Here is a 19565-nt window from a genome sequence, read left to right as displayed (position 1 = left end):
TATGAAGAATATGTCAAGCAACTTCCAGGTGCCACCAAAACAGGTAGGACTTGAACCATGTGACCTCCTCTCTACCATTAAGACCTGGCAAGCAGACTACACACACGCGCACCGAAGAAGATACCATCCATACAGCGGGAGAATAGACAAGGGGTGAGGCTGAGTGTCCTGGAGAACAAAACATCTGGATCCAAGATGTCTGAACTGAAGCAGGAGCTGGAGTCTGCTTCAAAGATGGGGATCACATTGGACTGGAAGATACAGTTCAAACAAATATTTAACAATAAATATGTATTAAATGAATTCTGGGAATGGGTGGAGGAAATACTTTGGCCTTATAAATAATTTTAGTCCCAAAATCAGTCACTTGTCTGCATATGGTTGGTTATAAGAACAGCTGCACACAGTAGAAGTAGCAGCTTACATTATTGTGGTGGTTGATCTTTGACATGGCTTCTTTCTGTCATGTGCCGTAATACCTGGTTTCTCCAAGTTTGGTATGGGGCCCAATATAGTTCTCTTCTGTTATAAAAGGACTAATAACTCAAAAGTTACCTTCAAGCCTGAGATTCAGTGTGGGAGAGTATATGCACTTGAACCTCTCTTGTAATGCCACCACAGTGCATGTTTGTAGTTCAGCTCATATCAACAGTCCCGATCCAGAAACAGGTTTGTCTCATCGAGCCAGTGTGGAAACATATGACCCACCTCAAGGACATATCTGGCTTGTATTCCTGCGACTTCAGTGAGTCACTTGGTGCCGTGTGTGTGTGTGTGTGTGCGTCCAGCAGGTAGAGAAAGACACTGACAAGACGCTACGTGCACGCAGTATGTGTGTACTGGAGTGTGAGGTCATTTTAATCAGTGCAAATCCAGGGGTGTTAGTTAGAGACCTACGTAAAGGTCAGTAACAGTGCAGCTGCCTAAAAATACCACAGTACAGACACCAGATGAAATAGTGTGTTTGTGAATGTTAGGTTTTCCAAATGACACATTTTCTTATCAGGAAATACCAAAACAACAAATAAATTCACATAACATTGTACACTTATTATAGTTTTGTAGGCTTCAAGCCTGTGTCCTTTCTGTCACTGGATGTTCTCCCCTGTTATTCTATATCACACACATAGACAGAAACGCACACATTGCCCAGCTGTTTGTCCTTCCGTTATGTCATATCTGGATTTGGAGCGACACTCGGATCCTCATTACATGTGACCCTGTCTTTCTTTACCCCAGGACAAGCTATGGATTTTACAGTGACAACTCTATAACAAATTGCTTTACAGGGAGCAGGTGATGGTGGCGATAACACTCGTCATCCGGCCCTCCCTCTCCCTCTGTCTCGCTTTGAGCCAGCTCCAGCTGTGGTCTTTAAGAGGCTCAGTGTGGGGGCTTGAACTCCTATTCTAGGCCCATCTCATGGCCTGGGCTAATTTTGGATGGAGAAGAGGGGACAAGAGGGAGGAAAGAAAAAGAGAGAAAGACGATAAGAATGAGTTTGGAGCACTACAAGCCACAGATGAGCGCTAAGATGATGATGACGTTGATGTGTGACCACTGATACAGACAAGAAGAGTGATGGCCAGACGGACTGCATTTCACTTTTATGCAACAGGTCTGAAATGAGACGGCCGTAAATTTGCGGTTTAACTCCTGACAGGTTACGTGCTCCCTCCTTGACCTCGGTTTTGTCATCTCATTCACACAACATGCCACTGCAGCCACGAGACCATGTGTCTTATTGTACATCTGCTTTTGTGCACAGCAGTCATAAAGTATAGCACTTACCAGATCCGGCCAGAAGGGACATGTGGCTGCAGCAATCCTTTTCAAGTTCAAGTTCAAGTTCATTTATTTATATATATATAGTGCTTTAATCACTAGCATGTCTCACACAACCTTACAAAGATCCAACAAATTTACATAAGAACACATTTCAGCGACAAAAAATGTACATGCCCTCGCCAGGAAAAAGGATTTGCCAACTTTCTGAGGTTGGACAAATGTAATCTACTTCTCTGAGATTTATTCTTAGGGAAAAAGTTCATTATTACCCCTCTTGTCATGTGGAATCCTAACAGAAGGAGAGCCAAAATCCATTTTGGGTCGTGACCCATAGCTTGAATAAAAGTTTTAAAAAAGCCCCATTTTCAATCCAAGTCATGCAGCCCAAAGCCTGAAGTTAGAGTTTGAATATTAAAGCATACAAGACATTTCAGGTCAACGCAGATATGACATCCAAGTTTTTAAAAAGCAAGGCTTAAGTACAACTATCGTATCTTCTGCTAAGTGTCGTGGATTGTCTCCTAGCAGATGACGACTGTAGAGTACAGTAGAGTAAGCGCTGAGCAGCCATGCTGGCAGTGACAACAGCGAGGACGTGGCCTCTCACAGCTCATCAACCTGAGCCTGTGTTTATGGAGGCTGAGAAAGATGGGGGGGGGGGGGCTTTGCTGGAGGACCAGGCGTGCCTGTGCTGGATTTGGGATGCGGCCCTGCTGTCCTACACTGGAATGTTAATTAGGTGAGCTGAGCAGAGAAGAGGTGACCCGTCCCGTTAACCAGCCAACCCTTCCCCAACAACCAAGAGGGGGATTTAGTGTGACGGAAAGCCCAGTCAGCGTGTGCTCCACATACATCTGCTGGTCATGATGTCAGGCCACGTTGACTGTGTGTGTGTGTGTGTGTGTGAGAGAGAGAGAGAGAGAGAGAGAGAGAGAGAGAGAGACTCTATATATACTGTGACATTATAGACCAAACAGAAGATCTTTGTCAAGCGTCTTTCTGTATATTCTGTGCACTTTCGCAATTGCAAAGTCATCATCACCACCCAGTTTCTCTCGTTAGTTGCTTCACTCTAACAACATACCACTAGAGCATTGTTTACAGTTGAAGCAACACAGGGCGCAAAATAACAAACAGTTCAGTCCACTTAAGGGTTTCATAACTTATCTTTGCAACCAAAAAGGAGCAAAAGGTGAGATTCTTCTTTTCAGCATCCAGATATCATCACAGACCACATACACACAAATACAGAAATATGAAACATAGTACATAAAATACACAGTGCATAAGTGTCACACGTGCAGAGAATAGTGGAATAAAACTGTCAATTAGTACTAAATTAATATGTGTGTATATATATGCAGTCTCTGTAATCTTCACCCATCTTTAAAACTATTGTTACTATTTAAAAAGATATTCAAAGAAAGGCATTGCATGTAAACTCTGAATGAAACCAACATACTTGTTTCATGGAATCATAAATAAATGAAGTACAAAATAATACAGTATATGAATATGGCTTATTGCTTTTTACATTTTTACAGCTATATTTTATGGTGCCAACCAAGTAAAAAAAGATCCACCAAGATCCAAGTACACGTCGATACAATCTACTAAATATTTACTATGTTTTATATATCAGAGAAACAGTGGTAGATGTCCTGTGGTGAGTAATCATTCATGCCTGCTGTAAGAAACGTACTTATCAAATATTGACCTCTAGAGGACAGTCTTTGGCAGTACAGTACAAAAAACACTATACTGTATATCCTTACTGCAGAATAGTACATTAGTGGACTTTTCTATACAAATGCATTTATTCATTTGATTTCCTTCAATAGCTACACTTTCCCTTCTTGGCCAAAAACTCTTGGGAAGTAACTTTATCATCTATTGAATGACACGAGGTTTTATACTACTAACATTTTCAGAGTAAGAATACTATGTATGAAATGCAATATAGATTAGTCAATTAATCGATGTAAGTCGATTGAAAATGAATCTGCATTATAATCAATTCGTCATTTTTCAAGCAAAAATACTGACTCAAGCTTCAATCAGCTTCTCAAGTGTGAGGATTTGATGTTTTTTTGGTCACATATGAAAATTAACTGAATACCTTTGGATTTTGGACATTTGGTCAAATAAAACAAGCTATATGAGCAAATCTTTTTTTTCATAACGTTTTATAGACCAAAGATTTAATCATTTAGTTTAGGAAGTAATTGGCTCATTAACTGATAATGAACATAATGGTTAGTTGCAGCCCTACACTAAAAAATCTTTCCAAGCCAGAGACTGTAAGCAGCTTCTCCTCGCAACATTAGTACATCAACACCTACACCACTGGCTGCTGGCAGCATCGAATTCCTGTGAGAGTAAATAAAGAGATGAATACATGACAATCTTTGGGATTCATTTATTAAATCTGTAACTTTCCAGCATATACAGTACTGTAAAGGATCTGGTAATCTGGTAGAGATAACCAACACGGCACTTGTGTTATATTAATCAAAGCCTTGTCTGACTATAATACTTGTGTTTTAAAATGGTTTCTTATAGGGTGACATTCATCAGAATCACTAATCTCAAACAAAATATTGTACAATGATTCCTGAACATAATCTGAGCCTATAAGATTATCATAACTATGCATCATTAAAGTACATACATGAACAAAGCTCAGTACAACACTGATTAGATAATCTGTTGTGTAAAACTATCAAGACATTAATAACTAAGGAACATTTATAAAATGAACTATACATTTTTATAAAAACGAAAGCTACGTACATGAGTGCAGACTGTAATGAGACAATGTAACATACATTGGTCCAAGGACTATATTTGGTCTGAAGATAAAAGTATTTGTTGTAATAACAAGCAACATACTTGAGACAAAGTATAGGGAAAAAAATAATACCTCTTCATGTGATAAATTGATTTTTATTCTTTGGACATATAACGACATAAAAAAACTTAATATTTTGTAACAGTAAGGTGTGCCTAACATACAGTATTGGCACATTTGACACTAAAACTAACTTCTCATTAGTACCAGCCCCTGAATCACTACCTAAAATAGTGCCTCAGCACATATTTAAAAAATAATCTAATAAATACAATTATAACAGTGTTTGAAGGGATCTCTGTTCATATAAGCATAGGATATAAATCCTGTCATGTACCAAACAATATCTCAATCATAATTATATGATGTGGGTTAAACCATCGTGTCACAAGCAGAGCAGCAGCTGACTAATTTCTTGACAAATCAAACCATCAGTTAATTAGAAGAAACCACCATGTCCAGTTCTTTAACTCCCTCCTGGCTCGAGGTGAGGCCACAGCTTCCTGAGAGGGGGCTGTCAGAGAAATGGCTGGACGACCTGGGCACTGCGGCCGGGGAGGGAGGGGCCTGAGCCAGACCGGGCTTCTTGGGGGGGATGGGTGGAGGGTTGCCCCTGTCTGCCCTCGGGATGGTGGGTGATCTGATCCCCTGTGGAAGTATTCCTGCAGCCCTTCCGATGACCGGAGACAAGGGCGCTGCCAGGCTGCGGTAGTCTGTGCCGAAGGGTGAATTGTTCGGTGCTGCGAGCTTTGGTGGAACACTCTGCTGGACGGTTGTGAAACGAGATAGGACTTGAGTGACTGTGCTGCGGGCCATCTGCTTGACAGGGCTGGCTTCTACGGAGGAGCTGCTGGTCACAGGGGGGACCTCCTTTGGCGAGACGGGAGGCTGCACGGCCTGTGACTGAGGCTCTGGTTCAACGGTGCCCTGGAACTTATGACGAGCAGCGTGGAAGCGCTGGTTGATCCCGGCCTGGTAGGGAGACTGGTAACTACCAGGGCTCGGGCTGCCTGGTGGGTGTTTGGCAAGGACAGGTGAGGCGCAGGGCGAGGAAGGAGGAAGAGTGGAGGGGGCGGCACAGCAGGATGAGAGTGATGTCTGGCTCTGATGAACTGGAGAATTTTCATTCCCATTCTGTAGGCAGACCTTCTCTGAGAGGGCGTTGTTTGGACCATGGTGCCCATTGGTCTCCGTTGGACTGTGGTGGCCGTTGACTTTTGGCTGCACAGTTTGCTGGTTTCTGTCTTCCTCAATGTCCTCGACCATAATATTGTCCACTGCTGTCTTCACTGGAGGAACTTTAGTGGCCCACACCTTTTCTTGTACCTCCACTGGAGCTGTAACTACCCCCTTAACATCTCTCATCGTATTTGCCTCCTCGAGCTTCCTCTTCAGCTCTTCCACCTAATCACAAAATGGGGGGGGGGGGATAAAAAAAAGATTATTTTTAAGCAGTAATTGTACATGCAAACTAATCTTTCTTTCTTGCAAGAAGATTAGATGAAATTAGTTGAGGTAGTTACAGTATGCACAATCTGCAATCTGCGTGATGAATGTGCTCGAGTGTTCCCACCTGTTGTTGTAGCTGACAACAGTGAGCTTCCTCCTTCTTCAAACGCGAGCGGAGCTGCTCTCGCTCCGTATCAAACTCTGCAAGCTGCTCCTCCACCCTCGCTTCCATTCTCAGGGCTCTCCTCCTCTCATCCTCCAGCTCCTTCCTCAGGGCCTGACAGGCCCCTTTCTCCTGCGTGAGAAAAAAGTTTGTTCATTCATTCCAACATTTGTAACGACAAAAGGAAATAAATTCCCTTTCTTGGATTCAAAATGCAAATACCTTGTCGAGTTTGCGACTCAGCTCAGTCAGCCGGTGACCCTCCTCCAGAGCCCTGGCACTGGCCCACTTGCACTCTTTGGCCAAAGCACAGGAGAGCTGTTTGTGCTGAGCCCGTTCTTCTTCTAGCTGGTCAGTAATCCGCCGCTGTTCTTTTTCCAACCGTCGGACTTGGCTCCGCTCAAATTCCAGCTGGAGTTGAGACACACATTGAATAAGCTTAGTGAATACATAGCTAACATTGTTTTGCTTCAGACAGTGCGGATGGTACTGACGCTGCTTGCTTTAAAGGGGAACTTGGCAACTCTAGTCATTTCTTCGCTGGTTTTCACTTTTGTCGTCGCATGTTTTCTCAACGAGCTCCCCCTACAGCTCTGGGACATATATTTCACAAAACTGTCGTAAAAAAACTCACTTGCGGCACCCTCCTCCCCCTTTCTACCGCTGCTGATGTGCATTTGTTTGCCGGGCAACTTTTTCGCGTGGAGCAATGTCTACCGAGGTGGGTAATACATTATACACAGTATCATAGAACATTGCGTTTATGTGGAATCGCCGTAAAGCAGTTTGTGTTTCTCGTTCGCTCTTGCTTCTCACGATACTTCCTATTTCCAACTTAACGGGACAGTAGTCCCAAAGTTGCAAGGTTGGTTTTCTGCCTGGGGACGCTAGGGGGAGCAGGGAAAGTCACCATTAACACCGGAACAGGTCATTTATCCATCCAAATGATTTCTAAACGAGTTTATTAAGTTGAAATAGTTGCCAAATTCCCCTTTAAAAACTCCATCAGTCGCTCATCGACTGCTTTTTATTTAATTAGAAGGCACCTGTTGTTGTAAGCGTTCCCTCTCTTTCTCCAGGATGTAAGTGACATCGTCTCCCTCTGCTGTGTCCTCTGCATGCCTCCTCTTTTCCTCCTCCAGATCTGCAATGACCTGAAGCAAACACAGCGGGGAGACAGAGAGTCAGGAATGAAATGGTCTCACATGAGTTTCCTCTGCTCGATAATTGAGGCCAATTAACTAACTAAAAAATTTTTTTGAAGCGATGGCATTACTCTAGTGTAAGCAAAAATACTGTTGGCAGTTAAGCTAAACAACTACAAGAACAACAACTACTACTCATCTAAATAAGTGCCATGCTCAGCCCCGCCTGCGGAGTAAAGTATAGTTTTCACTCTGAGGTTTTAGAAAGCCTAAAATGATGGAGTACTTTGTGTTTGTTGAGTTCCAAAACATACAGCAGCAATCATAACTTACAAATGTACATTAAATATTAAAGTTGTATTTGAATACCAAAATGATAAAAGGCCTTAATGACTCTTTGATGAAAGACTTTCTACTATATTTAAAATGGTCAGCTTAACCTTCTACCTCATATTCTTCTCTGCAAAAAACATGTTTTTATGGTCTATGTATACAATTATAATAAGTGGGACTTAAATCCATTGTAGTTTTTCAAGTTTTTCAACAAGTACTTTTAAATATTTGTTTCTTGATGTGTTTTATTAAGTATTAAACTAATATGATATTAACATGAAATTACATGGATTTTGAACATGTATCATTCAATATACTGAACTTATAACGAAATCAGTAGACAATGACGAGTTGTGTGTCATCACTATAAATAATAGTGTGTTCACACTCCAAACTCAAGCTCACATGAAACAAAAGGGAAAAACTGGAAACATGACATCAGTGTGCAGGTTGCATTGTTCCTACCTGTTACCATGCACCTGTGAAAGTACTTTTGGATGTGTGTGTGCCTCTGTGAAAATAGTTAATGCTGAAAACAATTCTGTTTGTTTTTCTGCTGTTGCTGAAAATAACATTTTGGAAACAAAAGGTTTTAGTGAAGAGGGATGATTTTAATCAAATTAGTTTTGTGTACCAACATTTTGTTGTCAGCAGTTGTTTAATATTGTATACCTTAAGAAGAAAACTGCACTTTACTTGATGGCTTCTCCATTCATATTTCTTAACATATTTTCCACCACTGGAGCCAATTTTTATGTTTTATGTTTCCCAATTGATTTTTTTTTTTTAAATCCACATAAGCAACCAGCTCATGTCTGCCTCCCCTAATTATGAACCACACATCCACACCCACCCTTCTGTGCCTGCTCTCCGCTGCAGCCAGCTGGGCCAACATCTTCTCCTGCATCCTCCTGCAGTGGCTCACCACCAGTTTGAGAACCACCAGAGGATTGGAGGTGGGGGAGGAACAGCCTGGGTCCTTGTTCTGGCCCCCAACAGCCTCACTGTCTCTCTGCAAGGCCAGGAAGGGGTCGCTGAGGTTGTACCTGCCATAGCGCTCCTGGATAAACAGCTCTTTGCGCTGGGCCTGGAGAGATGGCAAGAAGAAGAACAGTGAGAGGGAGCGCTGAGACGGGGCAGTGATCGATTCACTAGTTACAGTATGTCTGTAGTCTGAAGGTTAGGTGGTAGGAAATGTTTATCAGTGAAATTGATTAGCTCACTTAAGCTTTTGCACAGATGTCCTTGTTTACAGAAAGATTGTAACTTGGCTGTAATATATGAATCGTCTCTTGGATCACTTGTCTGGCTCCCCAGACGTTCAGCTGTGACTCAATGCTGGCTCCTGTCTGTACATTTTCAAAGATAGATTTTTAGCCATGTTAGTGGCGTGACTTTAAGGATGACAATGTTGGTTTGGTGGGTTAGTCTAACACTTCAGCCCAGACCGAAATAGCTGAACAGCTATTGTATGCAGTGCCGTGAAATTTGGTACCACCGTTCATGCTCCCCAGATGATTAATCCTAATAACTTTGGTGATCCCCTGACTACTCTAACCCTAGTTGCAATTATTAAGTAGGCATCATACAGTCAAAAAACCGACATCCATACCACTGAACTTTTAAGTTGACACATGCTGCTGTCATAGCTCTTCTATTTAAACAGGAAATCAAATACTGCGCTCCACACACCCTGATTAACATTTCTAATGCTGGAGTAGTAAATGAGCAGTAGATAAAGGAAGGGGAAGAGAGGGAGAGGAAATGCATAAAAATACAAGAGAAAAAGCGCTAGCATGAGGAAGGAGCAACAGATGGTGTGTGTCTGTCTATCTTTAGCAGGACAGCTGCTCTGGACTGGGCCTTGGCCAAGGCAGACCTGTTCTCTGTTTAACTCATGACAAAGGAGGGATAATAGCAGCAAGACATTTCAGGTTCAGCAGATGCCTTTGGGGCCTGCCGTGAAAAGGGCCTGAAGTGTGACAGAGACAGAGAGAGAGAGAGAGAGAGGGAGAGAGAGAAGGAGGGAGAGGAGGGCTACAGCCAAGCTGGCAATGTGTCTTAGTGAGGTTTCAACAAAAGAGGATCAAGAGATTACAGAGAATAGTATCCTCTCTAGCAGGGTGAGGCCAGAGCTCCTGACGACTGATATCAAGATTACTTAAAGGTATAATATGTAACATAAAAATCAACAACAACTAGACTTATGTTATATGTTTTGTTGGTTTCTGTTATTATATTATTCCAAATGTTTCTAACAATGTTCAAACACAGAGAAATCTGTTATTTGGCATTATATCCCCTTTACCCCATGTATTTATTAGAACCTCCAGGAAAGCATGGATCACGTGTTTCCCTTATAGTGAGGAAGGAAGTCAGCTAAGGTGACTAAACGTAATGTGGAAAAACCTTTAATACAATCGCTCTTCCGTGAATATGATTTCTGAGTTACATCAGATAGATTTTCAGCAGCAGTGGGGGTTGTTGTTAATTAAGTCGACAACTCCCATGATCCCATGCTACAACACAACTTCATCAAACTACAGCTTTTGTTATTGTTTTCATGTGACAGGGCGCTAGCGACAGAATTTACATACCGTGCGTTTTAAGAAGTTTAGTCATGAGTGCAGATGGGCCTGCAGAGCAATATTCAGCCGATTCACCGTTCTTACACAGCATCTGCTGACTGTGGCTGTGGGTGTTACAGCTGAGCACAGACACAGGTATACTGCACCATGACTGCTTCTAAATGGTACTGTATTGGAGTATAACTATGGTTATTTTAACTAGGGATGCAACAACTTTTTCTCTTCCAGAACAGATTCCACTACCTCAGCTAACAGCCAATAAAGAGCGCTGATGATCCGGTAGTCTACCAGTACATTACTTTCCCCAGATATATCTTGTTGCACGGACCTCCTTGAAATTTTTTTATGTAAGGGAGTGTGAGGCTAGGCATTGCTGTAGCATTAAAAATGTAGTCAGCAACCCACTGTAAATACACGTAACTGATAAAAAAAACGGAATTTTTGCAAAAGTGATAAATTAACTGTATGTAATGGAGATGAGTCAAAGGTGTATATTGGATTGGTGCATCGCTGATATTCAAGACAAATAATTTACGAATATTTTTCTATGGGTTGCATATAACTGATGATTAAGCGGTAATCATTCTTGACACACTCATACAGAGACAGATTTATGTCAACCAACTGGAAGCAGCACTGAGAAAGAAACGCATGACAAAGCACTTGAAAATACCAGAACCCACAATCATACAGACTACAAATCTATAAGACTGAACACACATTGTCAAAGCAAATGAATTATTTTTCTAAGTGAATCCAGTTAAACAAATATAGGGCCTGATGATGGATGTCTACGGACTGAGAGCCACAGTTCAAGCAGCATTCCACAACAGATAACAGGCTTCATGATCGTCATCTTCAACAATATTGGCTCGTCTGGCACAAAAAGAGGAGGGCAAGGCTGCAAGGCTTTGCTGCTGTTATTTGATCCAGTCCACTGAGGATGGTGTGAAGGCAGATCAAACGGCCTGGAGGGGTGAAACAGGAAAACACAGGGCACCCAGGAGAATTCAAAAATGCCTCTCAAATGTGGGCGAAATCTAAAGCCCAATGACCACACAGCATCTCAACATAAGTCTAGTGTGTGATGTAGAATGTCTTATGAATGTGGCACATGGTCCTGCTTCCTCACTGTGTTTATACAATACAGGTTTTACATCTGACTGACTTGAAAACATGACTTTTGTCTGCTAAAGAATAGTTTGATTGCATACATGGGATTCATATGAATACTAAAGCTAAAAATAGAATACCTTGAGCAAGATTGTATACTGTCCATCCTTATTTATGGTTAGTCTCTAGGTTTCCTAAAAGGTAGGTATCTACATTTGAAGAAAAATCTTCAAAGAGGAATCTGACTACAGCCTTGGCCCACAGCCCATCCCTGTTCCCGTCAATGACTGTCTGCTCTGATGTGTCACTTTTACGGTCTAAGATTAAATGAGCTTGGATCAGGTTTTCCATTCTTGACACCAACAGCACTTTGCTCGAGGACATATACTCAGTCTGACTTTCATCACTGCAGGTACATGAAATACCGACAGAAAACTCATTTGCAAGCCACTGCTCATATAGGAGAAAACATTCTGACACGTACAAAGAAAACACTGTACTGTACAATGTAGATTTCATTATTTCCCTTGTTATTTCCTATTTATTATGTATGCACACATTTCCATAACTTGATAATTGGCCTTTAAATTCTGTTTTTTTCTAAATCGCAGGACCTCTATTAAACACAGACTCTGACTCATTCTCAGCTCCCTCCCCAGTCCTTCAATGCGCATACAAACGTGCACTTCCACAACACAAAGGGAGGCTGTTTTCCCTTCCATCAATCCTCCACTGCTGCAGAGAGGGTGGAGGAAGCGAAAAGAGGGATTACAGGAAGCGCATTTCTACCGTTACTTAATATTTAACACCCAAATCTACCAGAGCTTATTCATTACATCATACTGTACATGTACAATACCTATACACATTCGGAGCATGTCTGTTATTCATCCCAGTCTACCGCCATTATTCATGCGTTTGTCTGTTGGATGCAGTTCTTGGCAACCTGTGTGCTTTTGCATGTGAAGCCGTCTTTGTGCCATGGCTGCACTGGTTCCAATCCAGCTTATCTTTTGCTGACACATGCCTGGACTCTTTCAGTCGTGCAGTGCTGGAGGCAAGATCTGTATAATACTGCATGAATGTGATATATGAACTTCTTACCCTAGAGTCCTATATATTTCGGAGTTGCTTAGGCAGAAATGCTCATGCATTCTGTTCTCTGCAAAAGGATGTGGATATCTGAAGAACACTATCGATCATAATCACGTGATTTTGGATAAAATGTAAAGAATGCTACAGTAGCTGAATCCAATTAGCTCATGCATCTTGAATCTAGAGTGAAGGCTATTTTTTCCCTATTTTATGCTGCCCCATTACCTAAGAGAACACAAGGTAAATCTGTTTGAAGTTTGTCCATTTTGAAGCTCTAGTCAAGCACATCATGTGAACTCAACTGTTAATTAAAAGCTCATTTCCATATCTGAGTCCCCCTTTTACTTAAAGTAAAGACTCCTATTATTTTCCCAAAGCAAAGGGACGACTGGATCACTGCAGGGCTTTGTGTGCCAAATACGAGCATTGCCAGAGACTAACTTCCTTTTGAAAGCCACAGCGTGAGCAGCTGCAGAAGTGAGTCACAAGAGGAAAAATGCAGCGGATAGTTAGAATGCCAGCGATAGTTCTGCATAATTAAATATAGAGCACCATAGAAAAACCACATCATTAACCCCACATCCTGTACTTACACCATATCCTGTAGAGAAATCACTGATAAGAATGTTAGATTTAAATAGAACACGGAGAATGGGGATAACACATATAAACTTGCCAGATCCACTACTTTTAACCAGATGAGCAAAGGCATGAACAGCCAAGAAGTAAACAGTGGTGTTATTGCCATGGTGATTTGTGGCTGAGCTCAACATTTCACACGACACTCTGTGTAGCAGTGACACATTGGTTAAGACGGACATGAGCAAGATGACTAGAGCTACTTCTCTAATTAATGTTGGACCATGTCTTATTGTTGGAACAAGACTCGGAGTTTACAGCCACACTAGCAGTTTGGTAAACTGGTACTTAAACACAGCATTGCTTTTAACAAAATGCTAACGTCAGCATGCTAACATGCTGATGACCAAATAACTGAAAGACCAAATAATTATGGGGGGACATTATATTGATAGCATTTTCATGTGAAAGCAAGACCCAAGATTCCACCTCACCAATACCTGAACAGTGGAACAGAAGAAAGGTATTAAGTTGTACTTCGCCTTTGGAAAAACATCAGTTTACCTCAAGAGATCAGTTCTACTTACTCCCTACAATGAACTTCCTACAGATCGGTGATTATACCCTTCATTAAAGCTCTGCAAGGGTTAACACTGCAGCATTGATCCAATCCCAGACCTGAATGGGTTAACAGTTTGTGCTGGTGGAGCCATGAAAGAAGCACAGCCATATTCCTCTCAAGCTCCAGTTAAGGCCAATGTTTATTTGTTCACTCCTACTCTCGCTCACATTGAGTCATCAGGCACCCCGCGTGCTGTAACTCTTCTTGCCTTAGATGGCCAGATCCCAGGAGAGATGTAGGAATGTGGTCTAGACACAACACATGAACATTCAGCAGTAGGCTCTCTTAACTGGCTGCTATAGTTCGCTGGCTGCCTGTGCAGTTTGTTCTTTCAATGGTGCATTTTACACCAGGAAAGTGAATAGCATTCCAAAGAGCGTCAAATGTTAACCGTGAGAAGAAAGTCTGCAGTGTTGCATAAATGTTTCAGAAAGGTATGGGCATTTTCTGCAGAAAAGCTCCATAATTAAGTTGCTTATTCACTGCTTATTTTAGGTTTGTGGTTTATTAACAGTGTCACGGTGACACAGTGTTACTGAAGTGAGTTTACAACTGTTTTAAACATCCTTAAAACCATGCACAGTCACTCAGAGGTGGAGTATGTGGGGCTGCAGGACACAGCACAGCAAAGAACACAGTGTGGGGAAAATAGTCTGACAATCCTTTAATTTAAATCCTGCCAAAATAAGACACCCTAAGGTTGGAACTAGCTGCTCTGTGTCGAAACGTGTGTGTGTGCATACTCAACATTGTGGCTATTTCTAATTGAGTTTACATTCAAATTCACTGGGATGCGTTTACTCATTTAAACTTATGAAAAAGGGTGATTTATGAGACAATTCCCCAAGAGACTCACTCCATTCTTTAGAGAGACAGACACTAGTTTGCTGCAAGCAAATTGGATAGATCCAGACGAATATTAACTTCAGACACACGGCTTTGTTGTTTCCATAAAAAAATAACTTTTCTGGCAGGAAATGACTGCCATCATCCAGGGTAACTTAGATTAAATCTCAATTCAGTATTCAGTAACACCAAAAGCGAATGCATGCCTGTGGTACATTACATACATAACATAATACACAACTATATAGATCCATTACATAAGAAAAAAAAGTATCAAAATCCACAGCAACCTCCCAAAGCAGCGCTGTAGCAAAATCTCTTTCTGATTCTGTAATCTCTTGTTCTAAAGTTTGAGAGGTTTATTCAGTCACTTTGATACTTTTCCCCTGCCCTGAAAACTCGTCACCACTAACCACCACCAAAACCTTCAGCTTTTAACAGCCCCTTTTCAAGCCTAGAGGGGGGGTGTGTTTGATATTACAAAAACAGATTTTGCTCAGAATCACTTTAACGTTATTATGTTACTAGCTCCACTGATGAGTACCTTCAGGGCATCAATGACCAGGTCCCGGGCCTCCAGCTCTCCCTCCAGGATACTGAAGAGCATCAGCAACTCTGGCTTGGTCAAACTTTCCATATTCAGCTTGGACTGTGAGGGCAAAAGATGAAAGAGAACAACTTATTTGACTTAACTGAAAACAATATACTAGACTATTTTCCCACAACAATTTCTTATTTAATTACATCTTGAAACAGCCCTTTCTTTTCCAATTACCCCAAATCAGACATCCAGACAGACATCCGATCTATCTGATCTTCACCGCTAACTTTGCCTAAATTTATTAGACATTTTATTTTAGGTGTAGCTCAGAAGTGCACTGCATAACAAATCTATATAAGTTGTGCATGGTAGCTCAATACTTTACTTTGGTTACCTTAAACAACAACACAGTTTACAGCTGCAGCAGGGCAACTGATCACTCATATGAGGGCTTATTTTTACATCAAAGTTGCTCATTTCATTTTCCAAGTAAGTTGGAGGATATTTCAGCTCGTTGAGGTGACACAGACGTGGCAACACTACAAGACATTTCACACATCAAATAAGAGACAGTCAGCTTCCAGCACCCAAGCTGTTACATCATCTTGTCTTAACTCCTTAAGTTCAGTGTTGAAACTAACATCACTTTTTTGTTTTCCCACTGCATGTTCCATTCATAGTGTGTACCGTGACAGTTAGTTATTTTGTGTTGGAAATGCGATGTGGTCCCTTTGTAGTGTCTCTGCACTCTAATCTCACAGCTGTGTTGGTTCTGCTGACAAGCCCTGCGGTGTCCACACCTCAAACATCTAACCGCACTCTGGCCAAGTGAACGTATGCAGGCCCCCTCTTTGAAATACGATCAAAGCTGTTGATGTTCTTACACTAAGCATCCTTTTGTCAGATGAGAATCATTATGTAGGATTCTTATGGATAGAAGTACAGTGCACTGTCTGACTATTTAATAAAGTCTCTAACGACAACAATATTCTCTCTGAAATGTGGCCGAAGCATCTGATGTCTGTTTACTAGACTGCAATCCACACCTGATCTACCATTCATTCAACAGACCCGGGGCTCTGCTCTGAGCACTCTGCAGTCACCACAACTTTCCACATCATGAAGTCATATGGGGGGGGGGGGGGGGCTCATCTCTCGGAGCACTGGTTGCATAATGAGACACAGGAGTCACCGGCCTTTAATATCTGAGCTAGTAGCTACAATATTTCCCAGGCTTCTTCAATAGCATCAGCAATAGAAAAAAACCTGAACATGACAGGGCCACGCCACGGTGGCTAACCGTGCACATATGCCTTCAAACATACTGTGACGCTTTTGTAGAGCAGTGTGCAGACGCGAGAAGAGGAATGACCCTCGTGAACTGCACCTACAGCCTAATCCCTACAGCAGCGTCCTCTCACAAAGAAGGCACACAGTGTTTTTAGCTCTGCCTTCACCAGCACTCATGGTCTGTGGCTTAACCACAAGGGGTAAAATGCTAATTAAACTACAGCGTACACACCTCCCTTGGTTTTGGTTTTACAGAGTTGCTTGCTAATTTCACAGGCCGCTGTAATCACTGTGAGAAGAGTGTGCGCAGTGTTATGAGAAACGTCTGGCCCCAGCGGGGGGCCTTCATGTGTCATCACGCTTGTTTGGATCTTCATATTATTTCACCTAATTCCTCCCAAGTTAGAGTCAGTACTCATGAGGGTATACAAACACTACGCGATTGCATGGGAAACACAAATATTCCCACACGTTCTCGTGGCTCCACTTCCGATCACAGAAGCCCTGTGTCCATAATCCTTTTATCCGTGTTTGTTTTAAGCCTGGTCAGCCATGTGCCCTCATCTGCAACACTGTAAACTTATTAAAAACACACAGCAGCTTTTACTGCACAAACATATGCTTGGCTCTTGTACAAAGGGACCCTCGGCTTGTGAGGAACTGCGTGTGACTCCTCATGTGTACAGCATAAGTGGAAAATGAGCCTCCTCCATCTAAATCATATCTCAGCCCATTAAAAACCCACTTTTCTTTAGTCTGACGACAGCTGAATCCCAGCAAGACTAACAATGTGCAGAGCGATTGGCATTATATTTAGATTTCAGTGCATCCTTGTGATCTTCCCTCACATCATCTTCCAGCTGGTTTTACAGGGGAAGGGAGGGAGGGGAAAATACAATGTGTTCATGCATACATGTCACAGACTGTGAAACCTCTTTGGCCCACAAACTTAAATTAAATGAGGGTGAACTGAGGGGAAGTTACAGCCTGAGAGGTCTGCAGAGTTTCCTTGTTGTGGTAATCAGGACGTCCGAGCAGATGCAGCATGTCTGGATACTAAATTGGATTTGGTAGCCAACCTATTTTTTTTTTTTTTTTTAAGTGTGTAGGCCACTTAACTTACTCCCTGAGCTATCCCTATATCCGGGCTAAGATGCAACCTAGCTTTTTTTTTTTTTTTTATGTATTTAAAAGTTATAAATTCAACTACAGCGCTGACACAGACGAGTCAACACGCGTTATTGAACAAGTCGAGCCACTTTAAATGAATCTAATCAGCACTATCGGGAAGATCAAGCGGTCACCAGCGTCTGACTGAGGAAGATGAGATGACACTGTGGCTTTTCTTCTTCATCTGAAAATATGTTTGATAACCGACATTTTAGCCACCGATAAAAAAAACACATATTTCGTGTGTGTTTTATCTCCAGAGGATGCAGAACAAACGGTTCGGCCTGTAGCTTTGACTACTTTTGCTACATCTTTTTTTTCTTTTCTTTTGGACCAAAACTGTAAACACGAGAAAAAAAGAAACTCGGTAAAAACTATCGTCTCTAACTTCACTCCCACGACACAAACACGTTTTCTGTGGGTCTTCTTACCTTCATATGTCCCTCTGAGCTCTTTGGAAACTCCAGCATGAACTTTTCCCCTGTCAGGAGATTTGTTTCACTTGATTTGCGTCCTCTGATCCCGACACTGCGAAACATTGAACGGCCAAGCAGTTTTTCTGACGGACAGCTGAGCCAGCCAATAGCTGAGACCGAGCTCTCGGCGCTTGCCAATGAGAGACGAGCTTCTGGGGGAAAAGGCCGGAATAAGGACGCCTCGCCCCTTGGATTTTGGTTGGATTTCTTTGTTTAGTATTTCTTCAGTGCCTGCCTCCTCTGGAAGAATGTCTTATGGGCACGTAAAGACGGCACGCTTTTTAAATGACTTTATAGGTTTTATTTTGCTGAAGAAATTTTAAAACACAAGTTATTGTTTGTTTGTAGTCCGACATAGTGACTTTATAGTCACTTTATTACACTTTTGTACAGTTTTGAAGGCCTACTTGTGTCTGTGTGTAACGTCTTATGATAATATTCCTAAATTTATATAGTAATTATTTGAAAATGTGATACATTGATATTCTTTATGGTTATACTCTCATGTTTGTGTGATATCCTTCAACATGTTGCCTATAGGATGCAGTGAAAGTTACACATTCCCAATTATACTAAAGTAAAACCACATACTTACTGGTAGTAAAATGTACTAATATAGTAATACTTTACTAATGACAATCCTGACCGTATCATTTTACGTTATTTAACAAATATATTATAGGAATATTATTGATACATATAAATGTTAACTGGTCAAGATTTAGTTCAGTTTAACTGCCTTATATACTGTTTGATAGTTGAATCTATAACAATGCATCACATTTTAGAAGTTGATCACTTTTACTAACACTCTCTTACACTAATTTGCAACTACAACTATTAGGTGAATTTAAAGAATATATTTGCCTCTGAAATGTAGTGAAATATGAGCAGGCTCCTAAAAATCTGAAGATACTAAAGTACAATTTTGAGGTACTTGTACTTTACTTAAGTATAGAACTTGAGTAAAAGTACTGATAGGATGAACATTTTATTTTATTTGATTCTTTTGTGAAACAACACAGACTCAACAACTCCTTCAATCCAGTATGGGACATGCACAGGCACAAAATAAAATAAAACAAACCATAAATAATGTAACACAAACAATATGTGATGCAGAAAAGTGAGACATGACACAGCACAACAAAGAAAACTCCATAAGTCGGTCCATGGGTCATTTTATCTCACAGAACCAATAGAATGTGCATTAAATATTATAAATGTCACCATATAAACCATCTGTTGACCATTTAAATGAATTATTCCAGCTTTATTAATTACTCCAGCAAAAGCATCCCTTCTATTGATTCCTGGATTTGTGGGATTACAGTATTATTGACTGCCATCTGGTGGCATAGTCACTGTAAGAGCCAGAGTGGTGGGACTGCAGAGCTGTAAGACGTCTGTGTGCTTGTTGGAAGAGAAATGTCAGTGGGTTCACCTGGGAAATCAAAAGCTTTAGACTGTAGGTGAGCTAATATGACAGCCAGCTTCAAACTCTAAAATCACTGAA

The 19565-nt window shown here is 41.4% G+C and overlaps 1 protein-coding gene across 1 annotated transcript; it reads right to left on the bottom strand.

The window, feature by feature from the left end:
- Positions 1-4191: 4191 nt before the first annotated feature.
- Positions 4192-18131, bottom strand: LOC127371533 (CTTNBP2 N-terminal-like protein). Its single transcript, XM_051414390.1, has 7 exons — positions 18005-18131; positions 15117-15221; positions 8583-8816; positions 7298-7405; positions 6474-6662; positions 6213-6383; positions 4192-6043 (listed from the first exon to the last, which is right to left on the bottom strand). Exons 1-7 carry the CDS (start codon positions 18110-18112, stop codon positions 5075-5077), a joined length of 1884 nt encoding a protein of 627 aa, XP_051270350.1. The 5' UTR covers positions 18113-18131; the 3' UTR covers positions 4192-5074.
- Positions 18132-19565: the final 1434 nt, after the last annotated feature.

The sequence above is a fragment of the Dicentrarchus labrax genome, unplaced genomic scaffold (genome assembly GCF_905237075.1).
Source record: "Dicentrarchus labrax unplaced genomic scaffold, dlabrax2021, whole genome shotgun sequence".
Lineage (NCBI taxonomy): Eukaryota > Metazoa > Chordata > Actinopteri > Moronidae > Dicentrarchus > Dicentrarchus labrax.
Note: the sequence above shows the minus strand (reverse complement) of the source record. Positions and strands in the feature narration are given on the sequence as shown.

What these genes read in the sequence shown, in the direction of transcription:
- LOC127371533 (XM_051414390.1), bottom strand. Translation starts at nt 18,112, where the DNA reads ATGTTTCGCAGTGTCGGGATCAGAGGACGCAAATCAAGTGAAACAAAT. An exon ending in GCTCAGAGGGACATATGAAG is followed by an intron (nt 15,222 to 18,004) that starts GTAAGAAGACCC and finishes TTGCCCTCACAG; the next exon opens with TCCAAGCTGAATATGGAAAG. An exon ending in TGGTCATTGATGCCCTGAAG is followed by an intron (nt 8,817 to 15,116) that starts GTACTCATCAGT and finishes CCATCTCTCCAG; the next exon opens with GCCCAGCGCAAAGAGCTGTT.